Source organism: Salvia splendens, chromosome 11 (assembly GCF_004379255.2).
Source record: "Salvia splendens isolate huo1 chromosome 11, SspV2, whole genome shotgun sequence".
NCBI classification, from domain to species: domain Eukaryota; kingdom Viridiplantae; phylum Streptophyta; class Magnoliopsida; order Lamiales; family Lamiaceae; genus Salvia; species Salvia splendens.
The window spans coordinates 15,692,251-15,716,164 of NC_056042.1; the positions used below are offsets into that span (position 1 = coordinate 15,692,251).

Here is a 23,914-nt window from a genome sequence, read left to right on the forward strand (position 1 = left end):
GCCCTTGAGTCTTCGTAGAAATCCCTATTCTACCCTTCAACTCTAGAGCTTCCTCCGTCGAGCAATTCTCTTCATAATCGTTCACTAAATCGCCAGTTCCTCGACCTTGTGATTTTTTGGTCTTCTTTCTTGGACCTGGCGAATTCCTTTACACACCTGGCTTAAAACGTGCGTTAGCCCCAGTAAAATCACGAATTAAATCCCTAGACCCATGCATGAAATTAGCCTTATCAATCCTGCAAGAAAATACGCAACTCCAAATCCAAAGACTAGATATTTATTTACGTGTAATTTTTGCTCAAAGAATATAACATCAGGGGTTCGAAGGGTCAAGGAACACTTGGTCGGTGGTTTTAAAAATGTCACGGCATGCCCTAAATGTCCATCACATGTGAGAGATGAGATTATAGAGTTCATGAAGAAAAAAGAGGATGCTAAACTGGATCAAGATCTTCCGTCAGCATCACAAGGTAGGCAGGATTTTGAAGATTTAACCTTTGGAGATGACGAAGAGGATGATGTTGGTAATACAACAATTAAATCGAAGAAGCCGAGGACGAAAGGTGCTTTGGATGTATATTACGACCGCGTTCCAGCAAAAGGAGTCCAAGTACAAAAATTGAGCAAGGGAAAACAACAGACGATAAATGATGTTCAGGGAAAAGAGTTACGTGACAGGGCTTGCACTAAATTGGCTAAATGGTTTTATGAAGCCGGAATACCATTTAATGTTGCTAAGCACGAAAGCTTTAAGATTGCCATTGAATCTGTTGGACAATATGGTCCCGGTATGAAGCCACCGAGTTATCATGAACTGAGAGTGCCTTTGCTGAAGAAAGAAGTTGAGAGTGTGAGTGCTCTCGTAAAAGAGCATAGAGATGATTGGACAACTTATGGATGTTCAATTATATCTGATGGGTGGCGTGATTCTGTTTCTCATAAAGAAATTATCAACTTCTTAGTGAATTCGCCAAAAGGTTCAATTTTCATCAAGTCTGTCGATGTGTCTGACATTGTAAAAGATGCAAACGCTCTGGTAGCAATGTTCGAAGAGATGATTGATTATGTTGGAGAGAAGAATGTGATCCAAATCGTGATGGATAATGCCTCCAATTACAAGAAAGCTGGAATGACGCTGCAAGTAAGGATACCCTCACTGTTTTGGTCTCCATGTGCAGCACATTGCATCGATTTGATGCTTGAAGATATTGGTAAAATACCGCTTATCAATGGTGTGATCAAAAAGTCAATAGCTTTGACCGGTTATATTTACAGTAAGATGGGCGTGTTGAACATGATGAGAAGATATACGAATAAGAGAGAGTTACTTAGGCCGGCAGTCACTAGATTTGCTACTTCCTTCATCACTTTGAGGTCCATCCATAACCAGCGGCAGAATCTCAGAAAAATGTTCACCAGTGATGAATGGACTACTAGTCAGTGGTACAAAGAGGCATCCGGAAAACAGGCAACTACTACTGTGTTGAATGATGCTTATTGGAGACATATTGTCCATGCACTCAAATTGGGTTCTCCTCAAGTGTTGAGAATGGTTGATGCTGAGCGCAAGCCACAATTGTTACCTTTTTCTATCCTCGCCCTTATCTTTCAAGGGGCTTACTCCACTCTATCTTTAATATCAGTGGTTCGAATCCACTTCTAAGCGGGCGAAGGGTCTAAACCGCGATGGGTTATAATTATGAGGCTATGGATCGTTGTAAAGAGACCATTTCCAAGTCATTCAAAGGAAACGAAGACAAGTATAAGAGAGCATTTGATGTAATTGACTCTAGATGGAATGATCAATTGCACAAACCATTGCATGTTGTAGGTCATTACTTGAATCCGACAGTCTTTTATAAAGATATGAAAGGTATTTTGGCTTGTTCAGAGGTTATCGAAGGCTTGCACGAGTGTATTCTAAAACTGGTTCCCGACATAAATATGCAAGATCAGATCATGAAAAAGGAAACGGCTTTGTATCGGGACGTTGTTTCCTGTTTCGGAAATCCTTTAGCTATTCGACATAGAAATCAAATGGCACCAGGTAAATATTATCATATTTTCCATTAAACTATTTATTTGATTGATAAATGATATACTAAATATTTCTCTATCTTGTTTTCTTCAGCTGAATGGTGGAAACATTATGGATCTAAGGCACCAAATTTGCAAAACTTTGCAATTCGAGTCTTGAGCCTAACTTGTAGTGCTACTGGCTGTAAGAGGAATTGGAGTACTTTTCAACATGTAAGACTTGAAATTTGTGTTTATATTTGTGAGAAGATGACTATCATCTAAGTGAAGATGATATATAACTTTCTTTTGACATTTTCAGACAATGGTTTCAATTATTTATTTTGTGTTATACTTATGACTTATGAATTGTTTTGATATTTTGATCATTTCTATTTTCCACTTTATCTCTATTCACATGAATTACGTCTACATTTATATTATTTGATATATTATAAACATTAGAGTAATATATTTATTTGATTTAATATTAAAAGGCAAAAAAATTAGCCTAGATTAGTGGGTCTCTCGACCCAGTCGACTCGTCGACCCGCGACCCAAATTTTCACCTTATCGACCCGGTGCGACCCTCGACCCTAATAACACTGGCTCCAAGGCATTCCTTGATCTTATTACCATTTCTAGCTAGAGTCAAATCCTAGATTATGTACTTCTTAGATTTGCCCGGCTGTAACATATCTCCTTTGTAGATCATGAACAAAAAGCACTCTATTGGAATTTCTATTTTCCAACAATTGTAGTACTTAAATTTGAAATTCCTCGCACTTTAATTCCAATAGTCTTTTCGTCCAATTTTTTTTTTTGCACGAAAACTCGGGTTTTATAGATCCATTTTCCAAATTCGTAGCAATCTAATTAGAAGATGGGCAAAAAGTTCACAAATGGCCTGTGTTTAAAAAAGGGCCAGGTCTGTAAATTATTTGGGCTCAGCCAAGTTTCTGTTACCCTGTAGTGGGCTTCTTGGCCCATAGAAGTGGATAGAACTAGGCTGAATTTGGTGGGCTTCATGTAGGTGTTGTATTGTCTTATATATCTTAAGATTTTTCATTTTTCAGAAGAACTTTAAGGATAATTTATTTTGAGTACATATAAAGTCATGATTTTGATGATACAACTTTAATAGTCATTGGTCCAATGTAATGATCTCATGTTATTTTTGCAGATATAAACTCTTAAGAAATGAAGTAAATTTTGACCACTCCTCCGCAATTACTAACCTATGAATTAGTCTTCCGATTGCATGTCTCATTCCAATACAATATGCCTAAACAAAACAAATGAAAACACTTAAATTAAGACCTCAACACCTTTCAACCATCAAACTCTTCACAATGCTTCCCAGCTTTGTCCTCATTTCCATACTCTCCTCCATTTTGACTCATTCCCATAGCTAATGCATTGACTATCAAAAGAACTTGTTGCTTCAACTGAAGAACGAGTTGATCTTCAACTCTTCTCTCTCATCCAAACTATCACAATGGAATCAAACCGATGACTGCTGCAAATGGCAAGGCGTGGGTTGCGACGTTTCAGGCAACGTCGTAACCCTCCAGCTCAACAATGAGTCCATTTCCGGTGGAGTCAATGATTCATCGAGCCTCTTCAAACTCGAGCATCTCCATAAGCTCAACCTCGCTTACAATGACTTCATCCGCGCTCCCATCCCAAAAGGTATCCTCAATCTAACCAATTTGACACACTTGAATCTGTCATATTCTGACTTCGGCTCTATCGTTGAAAAGATTGGTTATTCATCGTATATGCCTAACATCATAAGGCTGAGCTTGTGCCGGTGTTCTCTGTTTGGCCCCCTGTTTAAGTCCTTCTGGCAACTCCGTTTCCTGTCTGTTCTTCGACTAGATCTGAATGATTTGTCAAGAGCAGTTCCGGACATGTTCGCCAGTTTTCTGAGTTTGAACACTTTGAGCCTTGTTGGTTGTGGTTTGGAAGGTTTCTTTCCTGAAGTGATATTTGGTATTCCAAGTTTGGAAAATCTTGATTTGTGCCATAATAAACTGCTTTGTGGAAGCATACCAACATTTAATAAGACAGGGTCTATTAAGTCTATGAGGCTGAGTTTCACTAATTTTTCGGGTATCATACCAAGTTCGATTAGCAATCTCAGGTCGTTGTCGGAGATAGACCTGTCCGATTGCCTTCTCACCGGTTCGCTTCCATCCAGCTTTGCTTCATTAACTGAGCTAACTTATGTAGACTTGTCTTACAACTTCTTCACAGGCTCACTATCTTCAACCCTTTTTCGAGGTTTTTCCAATCTTGTTTATTTGAACTTGGGTTTCAATTCATTCTTTGGTGGCATTCCTCCCTCTGTGTTTCGCCTTCCTTCATTGTTGGAACTTCGTCTTAGCAACAACCGGTTCACTGGACTAGTTGAGGAATTTCCCGTTGTAAACTTGTCTAACGTTGTTACTATAGATTTGAGTAGTAATCGATTGGAAGGGCGAATTCCAGACTCTTTCTTCCAACTTCAGAGCCTCGAGTATCTGGATCTTTCGAAAAACTTGTTCACTGATGTCAGAAGCCATAATTCAAGCAGCTATGGACTTTCCAAGCTTAAAGAGATGCACCTTGCCTCATGTGAATTGCATGATTTCCCTGAGTTTATAAAGTATTCGGATGTACTAGAATATTTGGATACCTGGTTGGATTTGGAGACCAGAACTCCGGTTCTTGAACCGTTCTGGTAATCTTCTGAAAGATTTGCAAAAGCCATACCATATGTCTGCTTCTCTTCAGTTCCTGGACTTGCACTCTAACAAGCTTCGAGGCGAGTTGCATTTCCCAATCCCACACGCATCCGAACTCTCCTCCTTGTCTCTTTCCAACAACAGTTTGATTGGATTAATTCCATCTTCCCTCTGCAATGCTACAAACCTCCAACTTCTTGACTTGTTTGTGAATCAGGTATACCCTCTTGCCTACTTGAAAACATTAGATTGTTGGATTTGGGGTGAAACAACATAACCGGTCGCATCCCTGATAACTTTTCTCGTGGTTGCAACCTTCAATATTTTGATGTTAGCAACAACACTCTGCATGGGGAAATCCCGAGGTCACTCGAAAGTTGCGAGTCGTTGCAGTTCTTAAATATCGGAAACAACATCATGAATGGTAGTTTCCCTTGCATGCAGCCGTTGAGCTTGCGTGTTCTTGTGTTGCATTCCAACAGATTCCATGGTGAAGTGACATGCCACGCGAGCTGGCCGGTCCTCCAAATTGTGGGCATATCCTGGAATATCTTCGATGGAAGTCTGGAATCGATAAACTTTTCTAGTTGGAGGGCGATGGTGGTCGGGAGTGAGCCACAACCCAAGTACGAAAATTCAGGCTATTACTCGTTCGGGAGCTTCAGCGTGACTCTAACCATGAAAGGGCTAAATGTGGAGTTTGTTTAAGATTTGGAAGGACTTCACTACCATTGATTTCTCTGGAAATAACTTCAAAGGAGAGATTCCAAATGCAATTGGTGATCTTATCTCGCATCGTCATCTCAACTTCTCCCACAGTGCTTTCAGTGGAAGCATCCCGAAGTCATTTGGGAAGTTCAGGAAGCTTGAATCACTCGACCTCTCTGAAAAGCAACTAACGGGGGTGATCCCGGTGGAACTTGCGGAACTCACGTTCTTTTCAGTCTTGAATCTGTCCTACTCCTACAATAAATTAGTTAGGGAGATCCCAAAAGGGCGTCAGTTACTGTTGGAAAATATGAGATACAAACTTGGCGGGGGAAAAATTACACGGAAAATAAAGGAAAATTACACGGAAAATAACTTGTGGAAAGTGGTAAGCCGAGTCGAATAGTCCTCTTTCCGCAAGAAGAGATAGGTCCCGGTAGTGCTCTCGGTTTGGCGTATCGTCCCTAAAGATAAAACGGCTTCGTCTCTGAAGTAGCAGCACTGCTAGCAGCAGAGCTCCGGCGAAAGGGAGTAATGCGGGGCTAGAGCTTCGACGGGAAGACTATTCAAAGAGGGAGAGAGCGTGTATGCAAGAATGCTTGTGTATGTTCTGTGTAGAATGCAATGGATGCATGCCTATTTATAGGCCAAGTCCACCCGCATGGGCATTGATGGAGTCAACAGCCATTATGTGTGCCATGATGGCTTGATTGTAACCGTCGGGGGTTACTGACTGGTGCACTAGCCATTGGAGGCTGAAAAGACACGACGCACCTGGACACACTACACGACGGGATACACCATGGACCGTCGGGGTCCATCGGGGACCTTTTGTCTCCCGTTATGCGTCAGGGCACGGTGCGCGGGTCGCGGGCAGGCGGCGCGCGTGCGCGCCCGTGTGGGCTCTGTCACCCGTCTTGTTCCACGATAATTATTACACATAATAATTCATCTTATTAAATACTTCATCAAAGAAGTTTATCATCCCCGATGTGAGATAATTAACACTTAGTTAATTAATCCCTTAGTTTTTCCCATATCTCATTTTTTGACTTTATTGTGACCAACTTTAATATATTATTTCACACTCACTGGGAATCAGATTTGATAAAATTAATATACTACGGTCATCTACTCGTAACGTAGATCGTCGCTATTGCATTTAATTTCATAAAATTAAATGTCTAGTAACATTTATTATTAGTCAAAGTCGTTTGACCAACCACGATTCCGAAAATCCCCCACATGAGTGGAAATTGCCAAATGCATATATATGCAGACACAAGCTCAACCCTCAAGAGGTATGTAAGCATAAGGATAGGTAGTTTTTGGCTTTGAACCATCCATAGTCAACACCATCGGATACACAGGCGGACTAGTTCCGCGATGCTTTGAACTATTCCTCGACGGCGTGCACCGAGACAATGATGTTAACACTTCAACACCTCAACCTCATCCGTTCTCACGTTTTGTGTCCATTTCAGGCCTTGGACACCACTTTGGATTCATAAGTGTATTGTTTGAAGCGGCCTCACTTCACACTTGCATAGGTGATTCCTCGTTAAGTATCTTGCCATACTCGGTCTCCTTGAGAACTTCATCTCAACGAGATCCTTTAGGGATCATTAAAATTTATAGACTTAACCTCACCACTAGGCAAGTTTTTCAACATTCTATTACTCTCTAGGGAATAGATGTAGATGAGTTTTCACTCGAATTCTCACAGCTTAGTTTTCCCATTGAACCAAGTTCTTGGGATCTCCAGTCATCATGGTTGGGTTACCACTATGACAATTCTTTAGTTTGTGGATTTTAAACCCATTCCCTCTAGCAATTTATTCATTTGATCACGATTTAACCATTTGGTTAGCAGATCCGCTAGATTATCCAATGACTTCACGTAGTCAATTGTAATCACCCATGTTGTGATCAAATGTCTCACGGTATTATGTCGTCGACGGATGTGTCGAGACTTACCATTGTACAGGACACTGTTTTCCCTCCCAATAGTGTCTTGGCTATCACATTGAATTAACACTGGAGGCACAGGCTTTGACCAACATGGAATGTCTTCAAGGAAGTTTTTAAGTCATTCAGCTTCTTCCGCAACTTTATCTAAAGCTATGAATTCAGATTCCATGGTGGATCGGGCTATACATGTCTGTTTCATGGATTTCCACGAGACAGCACCACCCCCAATAGTAAAGACATATCCACTTGTCGAAAGTGAGTCTTTGTTATCGGATATCCAGTTTGCATCGCAGTACCCTTCAAGTACCGGGGGTATCTCGAAAAGTGTAGCCCATGATTTTGAGTATACTTGAGATACCTCAAAACTCTTACAATAGCTTTCCAATGCTCTTTGCTTGGATTGCTCGTATAACGGCTCAACTTGTTCACGGCGCAAGCAATATCAGGTCGAGTGCAATTATTAAGATACATAATACATCCAATGACCCGTTCATAATCTTCTTGTGCAACGGGCTCACCCCTGTTCTTGCTCAAGTGAACATTGAGCTCTATAGGCGTTTTAGCCGGGATGCCATCATAAGCGTTGAACCTCTTTAATACTTTCTCAACATAATGGGATTGTGTTAAGGTGATTCCTTCAGATGTTCTTAGAATTTTCATTCCAAGAATTACATCAGCTAGACCCATATCCTTCATGTCGAAGTTTCTCTTTAACATGGCTTTCGTGTCGTTAATCACTTGGGTGTTACTACCCATGATTAACATATCATTAACATAGAGACACACTATAACGTATCCATTATCAATGTTCTTAATGTAGACACATTTGTCACATTCGTTGATTTTAAATCCATTTGATAACATCACGTTATCAAATTTCAAGTGTCGCTGCAATGGCGCTTGTTTCAATCCATAGAGGGATTTAACCAGTTTGCATACCTTTTTCTCTTGTCCAGGTACTACAAAACCTTCCGGTTGTTCCATATAGATTTCATCTTCAAGGTCACCATTTAGAAACGCAGACTTAACATCCATTTGATGAATCTCAAGATTGTGTACAGCAGCAATCGCGAGAAGCACTCAAATTGATGTAATGCTCGTTACAAGTGAGTAGGTATCGAAGAAATCGTACCCTTCCTTTTGTTTAAAGCCTTTTTGACTACCAGTCGAGTTTTATACTTGTCCACTGTTCCATCGGCCTTAACTTTCTTTTAAGGACACATTTGCATCCTAAAGGTTTAGCACCTTCAGGTAGATCAACCAATACCCACTTGTGGTTTAGCAAAATTGAATCAATTTCGCTTTGAATAGCTTCTTTCCAATGCAACCCGTCTGGGCCTGCAAAGGTTACTTTTATCGATGTTGGTTCTTCATCCAACATAAATGCAATATAGTCAGGTACAAATGTCTTTGGTGTTCTGACCCTGCTACCACGTCTTAGTATCGTATCGTTTGGATCAGGCCTTGTTCGTTTGTGCGATTCTGGCTCTTCATCCACTGATTTAGAACTAGTGGTTTCATCCTCAATTCTCGTCTCAGAATTGGGTACAATATTTTCCTTGTCTTTACGAGGAAATATATTTTCAAGAAATACAACATTTCTTGACTCGATTGTTGTTCCCACGGTCACAGTCGGTATTTCAGACTTGTGGATAACAAATCGATATGCACTACTATTGAAGATGCAGTCAACCGTTTTAGGACCAATTGTAACTTCTTTGGGCGGAGGAACCATCACCTTTGCCAAACACCCCCACACTTTGAGGTATTTGTAGGATGACTTCATTCCCTTCCACAACTCATAAGGAGTAATGTCCTTACCTTTGCGTGGGATTTTGTTAGGATGTAGTTGGTTGTCAAAATAGCTTCCCCCCACATGTTCTGGGGCGTCCCCGAACTGATCAGTAACGCATTCATCATCTCTTTGAGAGTTCGATTCTTGCGTTCTGCAACACCATTAGATTGTAGTGAATATGGTACAGTCGTTTGATGAATTATACCACTTGCATTGAATAATTCCTCAAATGGGGCTACGTATTCACCTCCTCTATCACCTCAAATCATTTTGATTTTACATCCAAATTGATTCTCGACTTCGTTCTTATAATTTTTGAACGCCTCTATTGCTTCGTCTTTACTTCTTAAAAGACAGACATAACAATATCTTGTGCAATCATCTATGAATGTGATAAAGTATTTTTTACCACCTCTCGTTTGCACCAATTATAAGTTGCATACGTCCGTGTGAATTAATTCAAGGGGTTTTGTATTCCGTTCAACCGAATGAAACGGTAACTTAGTCGTTTTCGCCTCAAGACAAGTTTCACATTTGTTTTACTTCATTTGCCTTTAGTAAATCTAAACTTACTAATCTTTTAATGACATTTGGATTTACATGTCCCAATCTATTGTGCCACAAGTTAGAACACTCAGCCAAGTAAGAAGAAGTAGATGCATTCTTATTATTAGCCAACGGCTTAGGGACATGGCGTGTAGCTACACTAAGCTTGAAAAGTCTGTCGGTTACAAAACCTTTTCCGAGTGATTTTTCAAACTTGTACAGAGAAGACCTATCAGATTCGAATACAAGTTTAAACCCCTTATTCACTAGTATTGATCCTGACACTAGGTTCTTGCGGATGTCCGGGACGTGCAACACATCCTTCAAAGTAATGGTGACGCCGGACGTCATCATGAGAATCACGTCCCCAATGCCGAGGACTTGAGACGAGGCTTGATTCCCCTTATTGATTTTCCTCCCTTCAATAGCGGTGTAGGAGACGAACTTGCTCTTATCGGCACAGACGTGGGCAGTAGCTCCAATGTCGATGTACAAGCTACCTTTGTTATCAACGAGGTTGACTTCTTCCGTGACCACAGCAACAAGGTCACTTTCATCCCAGTCCTTGAACTCTTTTTCAACAACGTGTGCAGTCGGCTTCTTCTTCGGCTTGCGGCAGTCCTTGGAAAAGTGGCCAGGTTTGCCACAGTTGTAGCAATTGCCTTCAACCTTCCTCGCAGGCTGCTTCCTCTTGCCTTTGTCCTTTGCAATTGGACGCGAGCGTTTGTGAAGGGATCGCCCTACTCCAACAGATTGGCCTTTGCAACAGGTGGGCCATGGCCGTTAGCCAAAGCATCGCGTTTGCGCACGTCTGACTCGATGCGCAGCTTCACGATCAAGTCTTCAAGATTCATCTTCTTTCGCTTGTGCTTAAGGTAGATCTTGAAGTCCTTCCAGCCGGGTGGAAGTTTTTCAATGACCGTGCCCGCCGTGAAAGCTTCAGGCAGAGACATTCCCTCGGCGGCGAGGTCATGGATGATTTAGCTGGAACTCTTGCACTTTGTCCATGATTGGTCGGGAATCAACCATTTTGTAGTCCAAGTACTTGGCTATTACAAATTTCTTAGTGCCCGCATCATCAGTACGATACTTCTTATCTAACATTTACTACACTTGTTTTGATGTGGGAATAGTACAGTACACGTTGTAGAGACTATCATCTAAAGCACTTAAAATAAAGTTTTTACAAAGATAGTCTCCTTTGCGCCAAGCGTCATACTCGACGTACATTTCGACACGTGCCTCGTCCTCGCTTGGCGGGGTTGACTCGTTCTTCTTGAGGAAGTTCACGACGCCCAACGTTGTTAGGTAGAACAACATTTTATGTTGCCATCTCTTGAAATCTGTTCTCGTGAACTTCGATGGCTTCTCGGCGGGTGGCATCATCCTTGGTGCCATTGGTGTCGAGTTTGTCCCATGAAAGGGACCAAGTCCGTTGCCCCCGTAGGAGCTAACAATTGGGTGGGACACAGTACCCCCCATTGTTGCGTGAAGCATGGAGGCCCCCGCATTTGTGCCGGCGCCAAAGGATCCAACACCCGTGCCGACCCTGATGGATCCAGCACCCGTGCTGCCCCCGAATGAGCTAGCATCCGTGCCGACCCCGGAGGGTCCAGCACTCGTGCTGCCCCCGAAGGAGCTAGCACTCGTGCTGACCCCGGAGGGTCCATCACTCGTGCTGCCCCCGAAGGAGCTAGCACCCGTGCCGACCCCGGAGGGTCCAGCACCCGTGCCGTGCCCGAAGGCGCCGGCACTCGACCCAATGAAGGATCTAATGGAACCACTGAAAGTGGAACCGACCGATCCACTCGAGGTGAATCCGGTAACCGTCCCAAAGGGGTTGTCAAACACCCAAGGGGTTGTTAAGGAAGAAGTTGAGAATCTTGGAGTCGGAATCATCGTTATGTCCGACGACGTGTTGACGGGTACAACGGGGGACACAGTGGATAGAACGGTGGCAGTCGACATCTCCAAGCAAAAGTGTTGATTAAGTTCAGTTGGTGTGTGTAAACTCCTTTAGTGGCAAGAATATCTTGTCTTGCAATTGTAGGAAAATATGAGATACAAACTTGCCGGGTGAAAAATTACATGGAAAATAAAGGAAAATTACACCAAAAATAACTTGTGGAAGTAGTAAGCCGAGTCGAGCAGTCATCTTTCAGCAAGACGAGATAGGCCCCGGTAGTGCTCTCGGTTTGGCGTGTCGTCCCCAAAGATAAAGGACTTTATCTCTGAAGTAGCAGCAGAGCTCCGGCGAACAGGAGTAAGGCGGGGGCAGAGCTTCGACAGGAAGACTATGCAAAGAGGGAGAGAGCGTGTATGCAAGAATGCTTGTGTATGTTCTGTGTAGAATGCAATTGATGCATGCCTATTTATAGGCCAAGTCCGCCCGCAGGGGCATTGATGGAGTCAACAGTCATTATGTGTGCCATGATGGATTGACTGTAACTGTCTGGGGTTACTGACTGGTGCACTAGCCATTGGGAGCTGAAGAGACACGACGCACCTGGACACATTACACGACGGGGATACACCATGGATCGTCGGGGTCCATCGAGGACCTTTTGTCTCCCGTTATGCGTCGGGGTCCAGCGGGGACCTTTTGTCTCCCGTTATGCGTCGGGGCACTTCTGTATAGTCGAAGATTTAGAATGAAATATTTTGACAAGATGAAGTTGTCGATGAGATATTGTTTCGATGGAAATAATAAGTGAGAGTTGATGTGTCAAGCTAAGAGACAATGGTCGTGTAGGTTAGGTGTGTAATTCACAAGTCATGTGTTTGTGTTACTAGTGTTAACACCCGTGCTATGCACGAGACAAAAGATTTTTAGATAATAAAAATATATTTACGGTTAAATAAATTATAATAATGAACATAGAAAAAATAATATAAAAATATATATTTCTTTTAAGAATATGAAATAATTAAAAATAGTATTAATAAGATTATAAAGAATTAAAAATAATATAAATAACAAAAAAGGACATGCGTGAATTAAATAGAATAAGAATAAAGGAACAAAAGAAAAAGAAAATTATTTGAACGAATAAATAGTTCATGATTCATTCGACCAACAAATATTATGTATTCATAAGTGCAAAAAAAATACTTAGAAAAACAACAACAAACTTGTAGTTCACAAATTTTGAAAAATTTCTTTGTAAACTACATTAACATAAGAATCACTTCTACTACCATCATCATCATCTACACATACTAAAATATTCAGACTTTCACAACTTGTGACTCTAGATATAACAACGTACAGTTGTCCATGACTGAAGATTGATTTTTTCAAAAATAATCCAACATAAGAGAGAGAGAGAGAGATTGACCTTGACTGTTGTTAATGGTCCTTGCATACGATGCCGCCAATGGAAACTGTCGTCGTTGGAGTCTGAATAGCAACCTTGATCAGAAGATATTAAAGACATTTGAGAAATCCAGACTTTATGACCGATATTATGGTCACCTAATACTCGAGCCTCCAAAACATAATCACCTAACCGTGCAATTATCAATCTGGTGTCATTACACAAACCATTAGAGTGACTATGTTCCCTAACAAGTCTAGAGCCTTTGTCTTAGCGGCAATGAGCTTAGACATTATTGTAAGAGGTCCCGAGTTCGAGCCCTCTTGACATCAATTGTAATTTCCTCCTTTCTATAGGAGTTTATTTGTAATTTTCTCCTTCTTAATATAGGAGTTTCTTTTGAAAATAAAGACTATGTTCCCTAACAACATCACAAGAGTACCTACTTTCAACAACAATTCATGATTAGGTGTACCTGAAGACTTTAGATTATTCAGAAGAGCAGAACCATTCGACGTCGAATCAGAATTTGAAATGCTATCAGAGCTCAAATAAATTCGACCATGAGACTGATCCAATGAAATCATGAACTGGTTAACCCCATCAACAACGTCAAGCATGGAAGCAAATATAGCACGATCATGCAAACAATTCTTCAACTCTTGAGGATCCGTAAATAGAGCATTTATTAATATTTTTATTTTGGTAGTGCTTTCATCAATCTTCTTAATATATATCATATCATTTATTATTTTATAAATGTTATTGTTATTACTTTTTTACTTTAAATATAATAAATTTAAATAAATTCATGGCAACAAACTATACTAATCAATAATTTTACAAATATTTTATCAATTGTAAGAAATAAATAATTAAACATACCCAAACTAAAAATATGAATAAGTTAGATCATAGAAATTTAAAATTTCTTTGAGATTCAAGATAGAAAATTTGGATCATCCAATAATTACATCTTAGTTCACTACTTATTTCTTATGTTTAATTTCAGACCATATCATAACTTGATATGCATGCATGGCCAAAGACTAAATGTATTTTTAGTATTGGAAAAAGATAAATTTCTTATTTCCCACCATACATTCGTATAAAAAGTAAATTATCACTGCAAATAAGTAATAACATTTTATCACTTAAAATTCATACTACTATTTATATTATAAGAAGTCATACAAACTTTGTAAGTTAGATTTAATTTTAAATATTTATAGTTTCATCTAATTCCGTAATTTATCTATAAACTTAGTAACATTGTTTAATTAATTGAAAACATTATTTTGGTTTCGAGATTCATCATCATTATTATTTCCGGTGAAAACATTATTTTGGTTTCTAGATTCATCATTATTATTTTGGGTAAATAATACAAACTGTATACAAAATTTAATGCATTTGTAATTTGTGAGAGGAAACAAAAATTAATCGAATGAAAAGATGGAATACAAAGGTAATAATTTGGGAAGTGAAAATTTATTTTTATTTTTTTTCCAAATTTATTTGATTTTTTTAATCAAAAAAATTAAGCAAAATGATAACAAACACAATATCCAACGGCAATCCAATCTAAGGTAAGACTGACACCTCCCAAAAGCATAGAGAGAGATGAACATATACATGAAGTTGTATTCATCAAGCTATTTTCCCGCACTCATACGAAAAGAAAGCGAAGCAGGAAATAATCTTTTCTTTGATTTGGTAGATTTATTCTTAAATTCTTACTATGATACTTGGGGCAATTAGTTACATTGTTGTTTAAGGAATTAACAAAATTTCATAAATGAAAATCTAAATTCACAATTTCATTTAAGTGATGCTAAATAGAGATATTAATAACATTCTCTGTCACGACCGCATTTTGCTAAGGATAGCGAAAGTGGGTAAACCGTGACTAATGAGAGGGATTAAAGAAGCAGGGAAGAAAAGGGGGTTGAACTTGAGAATTTGCATAAAGGCCAAGTCGATTGATATCATAAAATAGAAGTCAAGTATTCAATTACATGGTCTTGAAAATAGAATAAACTTCTCATCAAATAAATCAGAGTTCGATGGTGAGATTCTACAATTCTCACTTCACAAAAGCACAGTGGAATAAGTCCTTACTAAACGACTTCGTGCATAAAGACACGAATCAATGGAAGATCCACTTGATTATTTAATAACATCGACTCCGATCAATACTCCTTCCTCTTGACATTCAACTTGCACATTTATAAATACATGCAAGGCTGAGTACAGGAGTACTCAGTGGACACGTGCCAAAAAGAAAAACATACATTATATAGTTGTCATCCATCTATAGTATCACTCGGGGGTTTTCTTAAAAGGCCCGAGCATACTAAATTCTTTTGTGATCTTAAAAGTCCGATTACAGTCTAAGTTCTTGCATCATTCATAATTCGCCATATCTAAACATTCAAGCGCCGGGGAGATGGCCACCTCCCGCGGTCACCCATCATTCCATTCCATCGTGCCGGGAAGGTGGCCACCTTCCACGGACACAGAACCGGCCAACCCTCCGGATGGCTCACGGCTCTTGTGGTGTGCACAAGTCTGTGTTGGGCGTCGCCAACGCTCAGACCCGAATTCGATTTAATGTTTTGGGGTTACCAAAACAAATAGGCATATAGCCCGCAGATAGGCATCATCAAAACATATATTTATGGCATGACAACAACTTGAAAAGAATCATAGCTCCATTTGAGAAAAATATGACATTTCATAATTTTGCAAGTATTTGATTTATATCCCTACTAATGTGATGGATATTAAAAGAAAGCCCACCTGATGTGCTCATCTTCTGTTAACAATTCTCGTGTTGGCCTCACTTTGCCCTCGAGCAAGATTGCCTTTAACATTAAATAGCGTAGCACGCTAATTAGTATTTGAATTAAATTGTTTTGAGAAAAAGAATGCATGCATCTTATTGGATAGCACCTATATCTTAGTCTCGTCTCATAGGATCTCAAATCCTCTCTCGGGTTTTACTAAGTTGTAGGATTTAATTATTTACTTAAATTAAATCCGGAGAAATTCCATTTTCTCTAATACCATTACTTGAGCATTTATTTAATAAGATATGGATTCTTGGAAAATCCCTTCTAATTCTCTTCTTCTAATTTTTGTAGAGCTGCCCGAGGCGTCGCGGGGCGTCTTCAACTTTAGTATTATTATTGTTTTTCACCTTCGGAAATTAAATAAATCATCCGGAAATTAATTCATCAAGCTTCAACTCGATTCTTAAATTAATTCCTAACGAAACATAATTAAACTCTAAGCCTAACAATTAAATAGCACTATCCCATTATTCAAAATAATTTATCTAAGCCCAAACCAATTTAAGTTGTAGTCCATCTTAGCAATTACACAGGACATCCATTATTTTTCTAAAACAGTCGGCCCACTTCCATAATGTGGCCCAAAAGGTGTAGCGACCCATTTATAATCTTCTCCTCCATCGTGACTTTCCCCCAAACTCCACTTTTATTTCCAACTTGCAGATTCATAATTTGGAATCAAGAAGCAGCGGTGCTCACACCCCACTTCTCTCTCTCTCGGCGAAATCACCGTCTCTCCCCTGTGTCGCCGGAGCACCCCGACGGTTACTCCCCTGTGCCAGCTTTCTCTCTCCGTCGAGTTTCCCCGGAATGCAGCAGCTTCGGTCCACTCTCGGCCTTCCCTCGACGGCGCCGCCTCGCGCTGCTGCTCTGGAAACGCCGCCTCCTCAATCGACTCTCCGGGCTCCGTCGTCACCCGATCCCCGCCGGACCGTCCACGCACAAGCTAAGCCATCTTTTTTAGTTCATTTTAATTAGACCCCTTAAGTCAGTGGCTTTAGAGAATTTCTACTTTATTGTTGGGAGTGTAATTGAAATCGGTGGAGGGGCTCGTTCCTTGCGTTCAAGCCAAATTTCAATACCTTGCATCCTATGTTCTCAATCATAGCAGTAGCTATATTTAAAGTTCTATGGGCAGCCCTCAGTTCCTATGATTGTAATTTTAATTTCTTGTTAACATGGGATCTAACATGATGCAAGGTATGGTGTTGTTGCGTTACCTAAGTTTGGTGATTCCTTTTGGTGGTGGACCAATGTCCTGCCCCTCTCATCCTCCATAGTGGGGAGGAGAAGGGAGAAGGGGCTGCTTGTATAGGCTCAGTGTTGAGAAAACTGGGTAATTTCTCTCAAATAGTGAAATGAACCAATTCAGTAATTTGAGAGTTAACCCAATGGGGTCTACTCGATAAAACTACTTCTCCAAATAAATTCTTTAGAAAGACAGGCGGGGACACTATCCCTCTTAAATACCAGATTCATAATAGAATTTATCAGTCGGTGTATTTATCACAATATAAAAACACCCAAAAGAACCGTACAAAACACTACTACAAAATCCGCAAATAATATTGAATACAATATCCCAACAGAAAATAAATGCGGAACAAAATAAATAATAAAGAAAGAACACACCCGAAACTTTGATAACGGAGTTCGGCCAAATTGCCTACGTCTCAGAGCACCCTCTGCAGAGCCCGCATATATTTAGACGAAGAAGAGAATACAATATTTGAGGTACGTTACAAATGAGGGGGGAGTGCCCCTTTTATAGGCAGCCACTCCCCCCAACTTCCTAATGCCCATCGATGTGGGACAAATTTTTTGTCAAATTTCAACAAATCTCCACCTTGACAAAATTTCAAATCCCATCGAACACAAATTTTTTCCATCCAAACAAACGAGTCGCGGTGCTTTCATATTGGCGCAGTCAAGCGCTAGCTCCAAATCGCAAAATATTAACCAAGTTCAAACAATCTTCAAACTTGGCTCTCGTCACCACCTTGGTCAACATATCTGCAGGATTCTCCAAAGTTGGAACCTTTCCGATGACAATTTCCTCTTCTTCGAGAATTTCCCGCACAAAATGATAGCGAACATCAATGTGCTTCGTCCTTGCATGAAAGATCTGATTCTTTGCTAAATGAATAGCACTCTGGCTGTCAGAATATACTTCAAGTTGTTTCTAACCAACACCTAATTCTTTCAGCAACCCATGAAGCCAAATTGCCTCCTTCACAGCTTCAGTAATGGCCATGTACTCTGCCTCTTTCGTAGACAAAGCTACCGTTGACTGCAAGGTAGACTTCCAAATAACTGGCGCACTCGCTAAAGTGAACAAATACCCAGTAGTAGATCTTCGCTTATCCAAATCACCAGCATAGTCGGAATCACAATATCCAACTGCAAAATGACCAAGTGATTTATCCTGCTCAAACAAAAAACCAATATCTACAGTATCTTTGATATACCGCAGAATACATTTCACAGCTTGCCAATGACCTTTTCCTGGATCATGCATGTATCTGCTCACAATACCAACGGCCTGTGAAATGTCTGGTCTTGTACACACCATTGCATACATCAAGCTTCCAACTGCATTAGCATAGGGAACTTTCGCCATATATTCTCGCTCGTCTTCCGTTTTTGGAGATAACTGAGAACTAAGTTTCAAATGGGGAGCAAGTGGGGTACTTACAGATTTGAAATCATCATTCACACCAAAACGCTGTAGTACTTTGGTCAAATACTGCTTCTGTGCCAGCCAAAGCTTGCCTCCCTCTCTATCCCTTGTAATCTCCATACCGAGAATCATCCTGGCTTCCCCCAAATCCTTCATCTTGAGCTCTTTACTCAACTGAGCCTTCAATCTGTCAATTTCAACTTGGCTCTTTGATGCTATCAGCATATCATCAACGTATAAGAGTAGGTAGATGTAGGAACCATCTTGAAGTCTGCGTAAATACACACAGTGGTCGTATTTGCTTCTTGTGTACATCTGATCCTTCATAAACTTGTCAAATCGTTTGTACCACTGTCTTGAAGACTGCTTCAGTCTGTACAACGATTTGTTCAACTTGCAAACCCAATTTTCTTTACCAGCAACCTTGAATCCCTCCGGTTGGGTCATGTAGATTTCCTCCTTCAGATCACCGTGTAAAAACGCGGTGTTCACATCAAGTTGAGCTAGCTCCAAATTCAACTGCGCTACCAAAGCCAACAAAATTCTAATCGAGGAATGTTTAACAACAGGAGAAAATACCTCATTGTAATCAATTCCCTCATTCTGGGCGTAGCCTTTAGCTACCAATCTTGTTTTGTAGCGAACATCATCTTTGTTAGGAAATCCTTCTTTCTTTGTAAAAACCCATTTACATCCAATTGCCTTCTTGCCTTTCGGCAATGGCATCAGCTTCCACGTCTTGTTCTTCTGAAGAGATTGCATCTCTTCTTCCAAAGCACCTTTCCAACCATCGCTTTCTGAACTTTCAATAGCTTTCGAAAAGATACATGGAACATTATCAACAACTGGAAGCGCATATGCTACCATATCCGCAAATCGAGCAGGTTTCTTATTTTCCCGCCTCGTTCGCCTGACTGCAATTGGCTCTGATTGTTGCGAAGGTTCTTGGGGTGGAACCTCTTCATCTTCTGACTCTTCTTCTTCCGTAGGAGAGTCATTTGTGGTGTTCGTAGTTGGGATCACAACTTTTCTTCGAACTCCACCTGCTTCAGTGTATACTCCACCTGCTGCGAAGTATCACTACTATTTGGATTTACCTTATTCAACATGGAAGATTCATCAAAGGTAACATCCCTACTTACAATCGTCTTCTTAGACTCCAAACACCATAACCGATATCCTTTAACACCAGCACTGAAACCCATAAACAAAGCCTTCTTTGCACGTGGATCCAATTTTGACTCAGTCACATGATAATATGCAATAGAACCAAAAATACGCAAAGAATCATAATCAGTTGCAGGTTTACCGGACCATACCTCTAAAGGAGTCTTGCCATCAATGGCAGAACATGGCAAACGATTGACAATGTGTTGAGCGTATGTGATGGCCTCAGCCCAAAATTTCCTGTCTAGCCCGGCATTGACAGCATACAACGAACTTTCTCCACTAGTGTTCGATTCATACGCTCTGACACTCCATTCTGCTGTGGTGTATTTCTCACTGTGAAGTGCCGAACTATGCCACACTCCTGGCATACATCTTGGAAAGGATCACTCTTGTATTCTCCACCGTTGTCAGATCGGAGAACCTTGATCTTCCTCCCCATCTGATTTTCAACTTGAGCTTTCCATTTCAGAAAAATCCCAAGGACTTCATTTTTGCTCTTCATAGTGTACACCAAAACTCTCCTGGAAAAATCATCAACAAAAGTGACAAAATAGTGTCTACCTCCAAGTGACGGAGTCTTGGCAGGTCCCCATACATCTGAGTGCACGTAATCCAGAATTCCCTTCGTATTATGGATTGCAGTGCTAAATTTCACTCTTCGCTGTTTTCCCAGAACACAATGCTCGCAAAACTCTAATTTGCAAGACTTCGTACCTTTCAATAATCCTTGCTTGGCGAGAATTTGCAATGATCTCTCACCAGCATATCACAATCGCAAATGCCAAAGCTTCGTCGCCTCTGCATCCTTCTTGTTACTCGAAGTTGCAGTTGCTACTGTCCCAACTACCTTGATAGTAATACAAATTGTTCTTCCTCACGCCTTTCAACATCACCAATGCTCTTGAAGTTGCTTTAAGAATTCTATCTCGCATCATCACAACTATGCCTTTAGATTCTAAGGCCCCCAATGAGATGAGATTCTTCTTCAACTGGGGCACGTACCGCACATCCTTCAAAATTCTGGTGGATTCATCCTGATTCCGTAGCTTGATTGAGCCTATCCCGGCTGTCTTACATGGACTGTCATTCCCCATGTAAACAAGTCCGCCATTGAGTTCTTCGAAATCAAAGAACCACTCCCTGATGGGACACATATGATAGGTGCAACCTGAATCCAATATCCACTCGTCTGGATGCGATGTTGAAGGTGAAACCGTCAAAGAACAATCTGACTCAACATCATTTTTGCATTCAGCAACATTTGCATCTTGCGAAGCCTTTTCTTTCTTCTTCAACTTTGGGCAGTCTTTCTTCCAATGTCCTTTCTCATAACAGAAAGCACACTCATCTTTGGCAGCTCGCTTTTTCGATTTGGACCTTCCTCTTCTCTCCTTTGATCGGCCTTGTTGACGACCTCTTGCCACTAATGCTTCATCTGTAACTGCTTTGCCTTTCATTTTATCTGTCTTTCGCAGTTCATGACTATACAAAGCAGAACATACAGTATCTAAAGACACATTCTCTTTACTGTGGAGTAATGTGGTCTCCAGATGTTCAAATTCATCAGGTAGAGACAACAACAACATCAATGCCAGATCCTCATCCTCAAATTTCACATCTAAATTTAGCAGGTCTGCTACTAATTGGTTAAACAAAGTAATGTGTTCATTCATAGTGGTACCTGATCGGTATTCAAATCGGAACAACCTTTTCTTCATAAGGAGCTTATTCTGACAACTCTTCTTTAGAAATTTGTCCTCTAGTGTCTTCCACAATCTATGTGCAGAAGTCTCATTCTTGACAGCATACTTCTGCCCCCTGGACAGACACGACCGAGTTGTTCCACAAGCTAACCGATTTATGGTACTCTAATCTATATCATCTATATCTTCTGGTTTCTTTTCTTCAATGGCAATGTCTAGACCCTGTTGGAAAAGAGAGTCTAGAACCTCCCCCTGCCACATACCAAAATGGTCAGTACCGTCAAATATCTCCACCGTCAATTTCATGTTTGACAATGGAAACCTCGACCACGATGATGAAGAACTAGCCTTGTTTACTTGATCATTACCCGCCATTATAGACTCAAAATAAAGTATTCAATATTACAAACAAACAGAACCAAGAACGAACCTTTGGCTCTGATACCACTTGTTGAGAAAACCGGGTAATTTTCTCTCAAATAGTGAAATGAACCAATTCAGTAATTTCAGAGTTAATCCAATGGGGTCTACTCGATAAAACTACTTCTCCAAATAAATTCTTTAGAAAGACTGGCGGGGACACTATCCCTCTTAAATACCAGATTCCTAATAGAATTTATCAGTCGGTGTATTATCACAATATAAAAAACACAAAAGAACCCTACAAAACACTACTACAAAACCCGCAAATAATATTGAATACAATATCCCAACAGAAAATAAACCCAGAAATAAATGCGGAACAAAATAAATAATAAAGAAAGAACACACCCGAAACTTTGATAACGGAGTTCGGCCAAATTACCTACGTCTCCGAGCACCCTTTGCAGAGCCCGCTTATATTTAGACGGAGAAGAGAATACAATATTTGAGATACATTACAAATGAGGGAGGAGTGCCCCTTTTATAGGCAGCCACTCCCTCCAACTTCCTAATGCCCACCGATGTGGGACAAAATTTTTGTCAAATTTCAACACTCAGCCTTGGCATTTTGTGAAATGAACCAATTCAGTAATTTCAACACTCAGCCTTGGGAATCCCACTTTTGGCTGATTTTGGTTCTGTAATATATTTCTTCTTTTGGGCTCTGACATGAGCTCACTCTTGATCACCAATTGTCTTCACTTCCTTCTTTGGAGATTTGGGTATCTTGACCCTTGTCCATACGTGGACTTAGTGATGGCATTTTGCAGAGGCTCCTGCAGGAGCTTGCACATCCCTCCATTTTCTTGTTAGAGTCTAAGAGCACCCACAACGTATCTCGCGGGTGTCTCTTATCTCGTCCCTCCGAGACGAGATGGACGCGGGACGCGTTGCAGCGTCCCGTCTCGTCACCATCCCACCGAGACGTCCGTCCCACAGAGACGGATGGCGAGACGGCGCCCGCGCGACGTGGCGCACGCTGGCGCTACGCGTGACGCCCACTCGCCGGCCTGCGAGTGAGCTTCGTCACCCTGACGCAATAAATCATTTTTTTTAAAAAATTTGAATTTAAAAAAAATAAAAATAAAAAATCAAACGGTAATATTACCGTTTTCGACCGTTTTTCTTTTTTATTTTTATTTTTTTACTCTATAAATACTCCTATTTAATCCCCATTACACACACAAACACACATCTATTCTTCCCAAATCATCTCCATTTCCTCTCCAATTTTCATCTAAACTCTCCAATTTTCATTACAAAATGTCCGGCGACGGAAACTCTGGCGGTGGCGGCTCCGGCGAGTTTGACATCAACGCATTTGGCGACTGGGGGGCATGTACAATGTATTGGCTGGTTCGGGTTCCGGTTCGTCGACGCCGGCGGGGTACCAACCACCCCATTTTGATGTGGATGCATATGCTCGTCCCTCCGCTCCGAGGTATTCACAGGGATTATCCCAAATTAGGGAGGATTATCCGGATGAACCCACTCCGGGGGATGATTCGTCGGCGGAGTAGTTTTTATAATTTCTATAAAATTGTATTTTAAATTATGTTTTTTTAATTTATTTTGCCACGAATTTAATTATGTTTTTTTTTAGGATTTTAAGTTGTAATTTTTATTTTATTTAATAAAGTGTATTTTTATTAATTGAATTTGTTGGAAATAAAAATAAAAAATAAAATTAAATGAATAGTTAAGGGATGAGATGGTTAAGAGACGGATAAGAGATGAAGGGTTGCAGGTTCTGTCTCTTAGTTAAGAGATGGAGTGAAAAGTACAGTGGAACCCATGAATAGTTAAGATATGAGACTTTTAAGAGACGGATAATAGACAGCGTTGCGGATAGCCTAAAGTTTGAGGTTTGATAAGTCTTCTAACCCCTTTTGGTGTTAATATGGCAGGTTCCTAGCTGTCATTCTGGAGCATTGTGGCTGTCCAAGATCGAGAATGAGGGAGAGGGAGATTTTGCTCATGTCATCTATATTGGCTATTTTC

The 23,914-nt window shown here is 40.5% G+C and overlaps 1 protein-coding gene and 1 pseudogene across 1 annotated transcript; both read left to right on the forward strand.

The window, feature by feature from the left end:
* Nucleotides 1-415: 415 nt before the first annotated feature.
* On the forward strand, nucleotides 416-1,663 carry LOC121754501. The gene has a single exon (XM_042149849.1). The coding sequence runs from the start codon at nucleotides 416-418 to the stop codon at nucleotides 1,661-1,663; it is 1,248 nt and encodes a 415-aa protein (XP_042005783.1).
* Nucleotides 1,664-2,899: 1,236 nt separating this feature from the next.
* LOC121754502 lies at nucleotides 2,900-10,775 on the forward strand (annotated as a pseudogene).
* The last annotated feature ends 13,139 nt before the right edge of the window (nucleotides 10,776-23,914 follow it).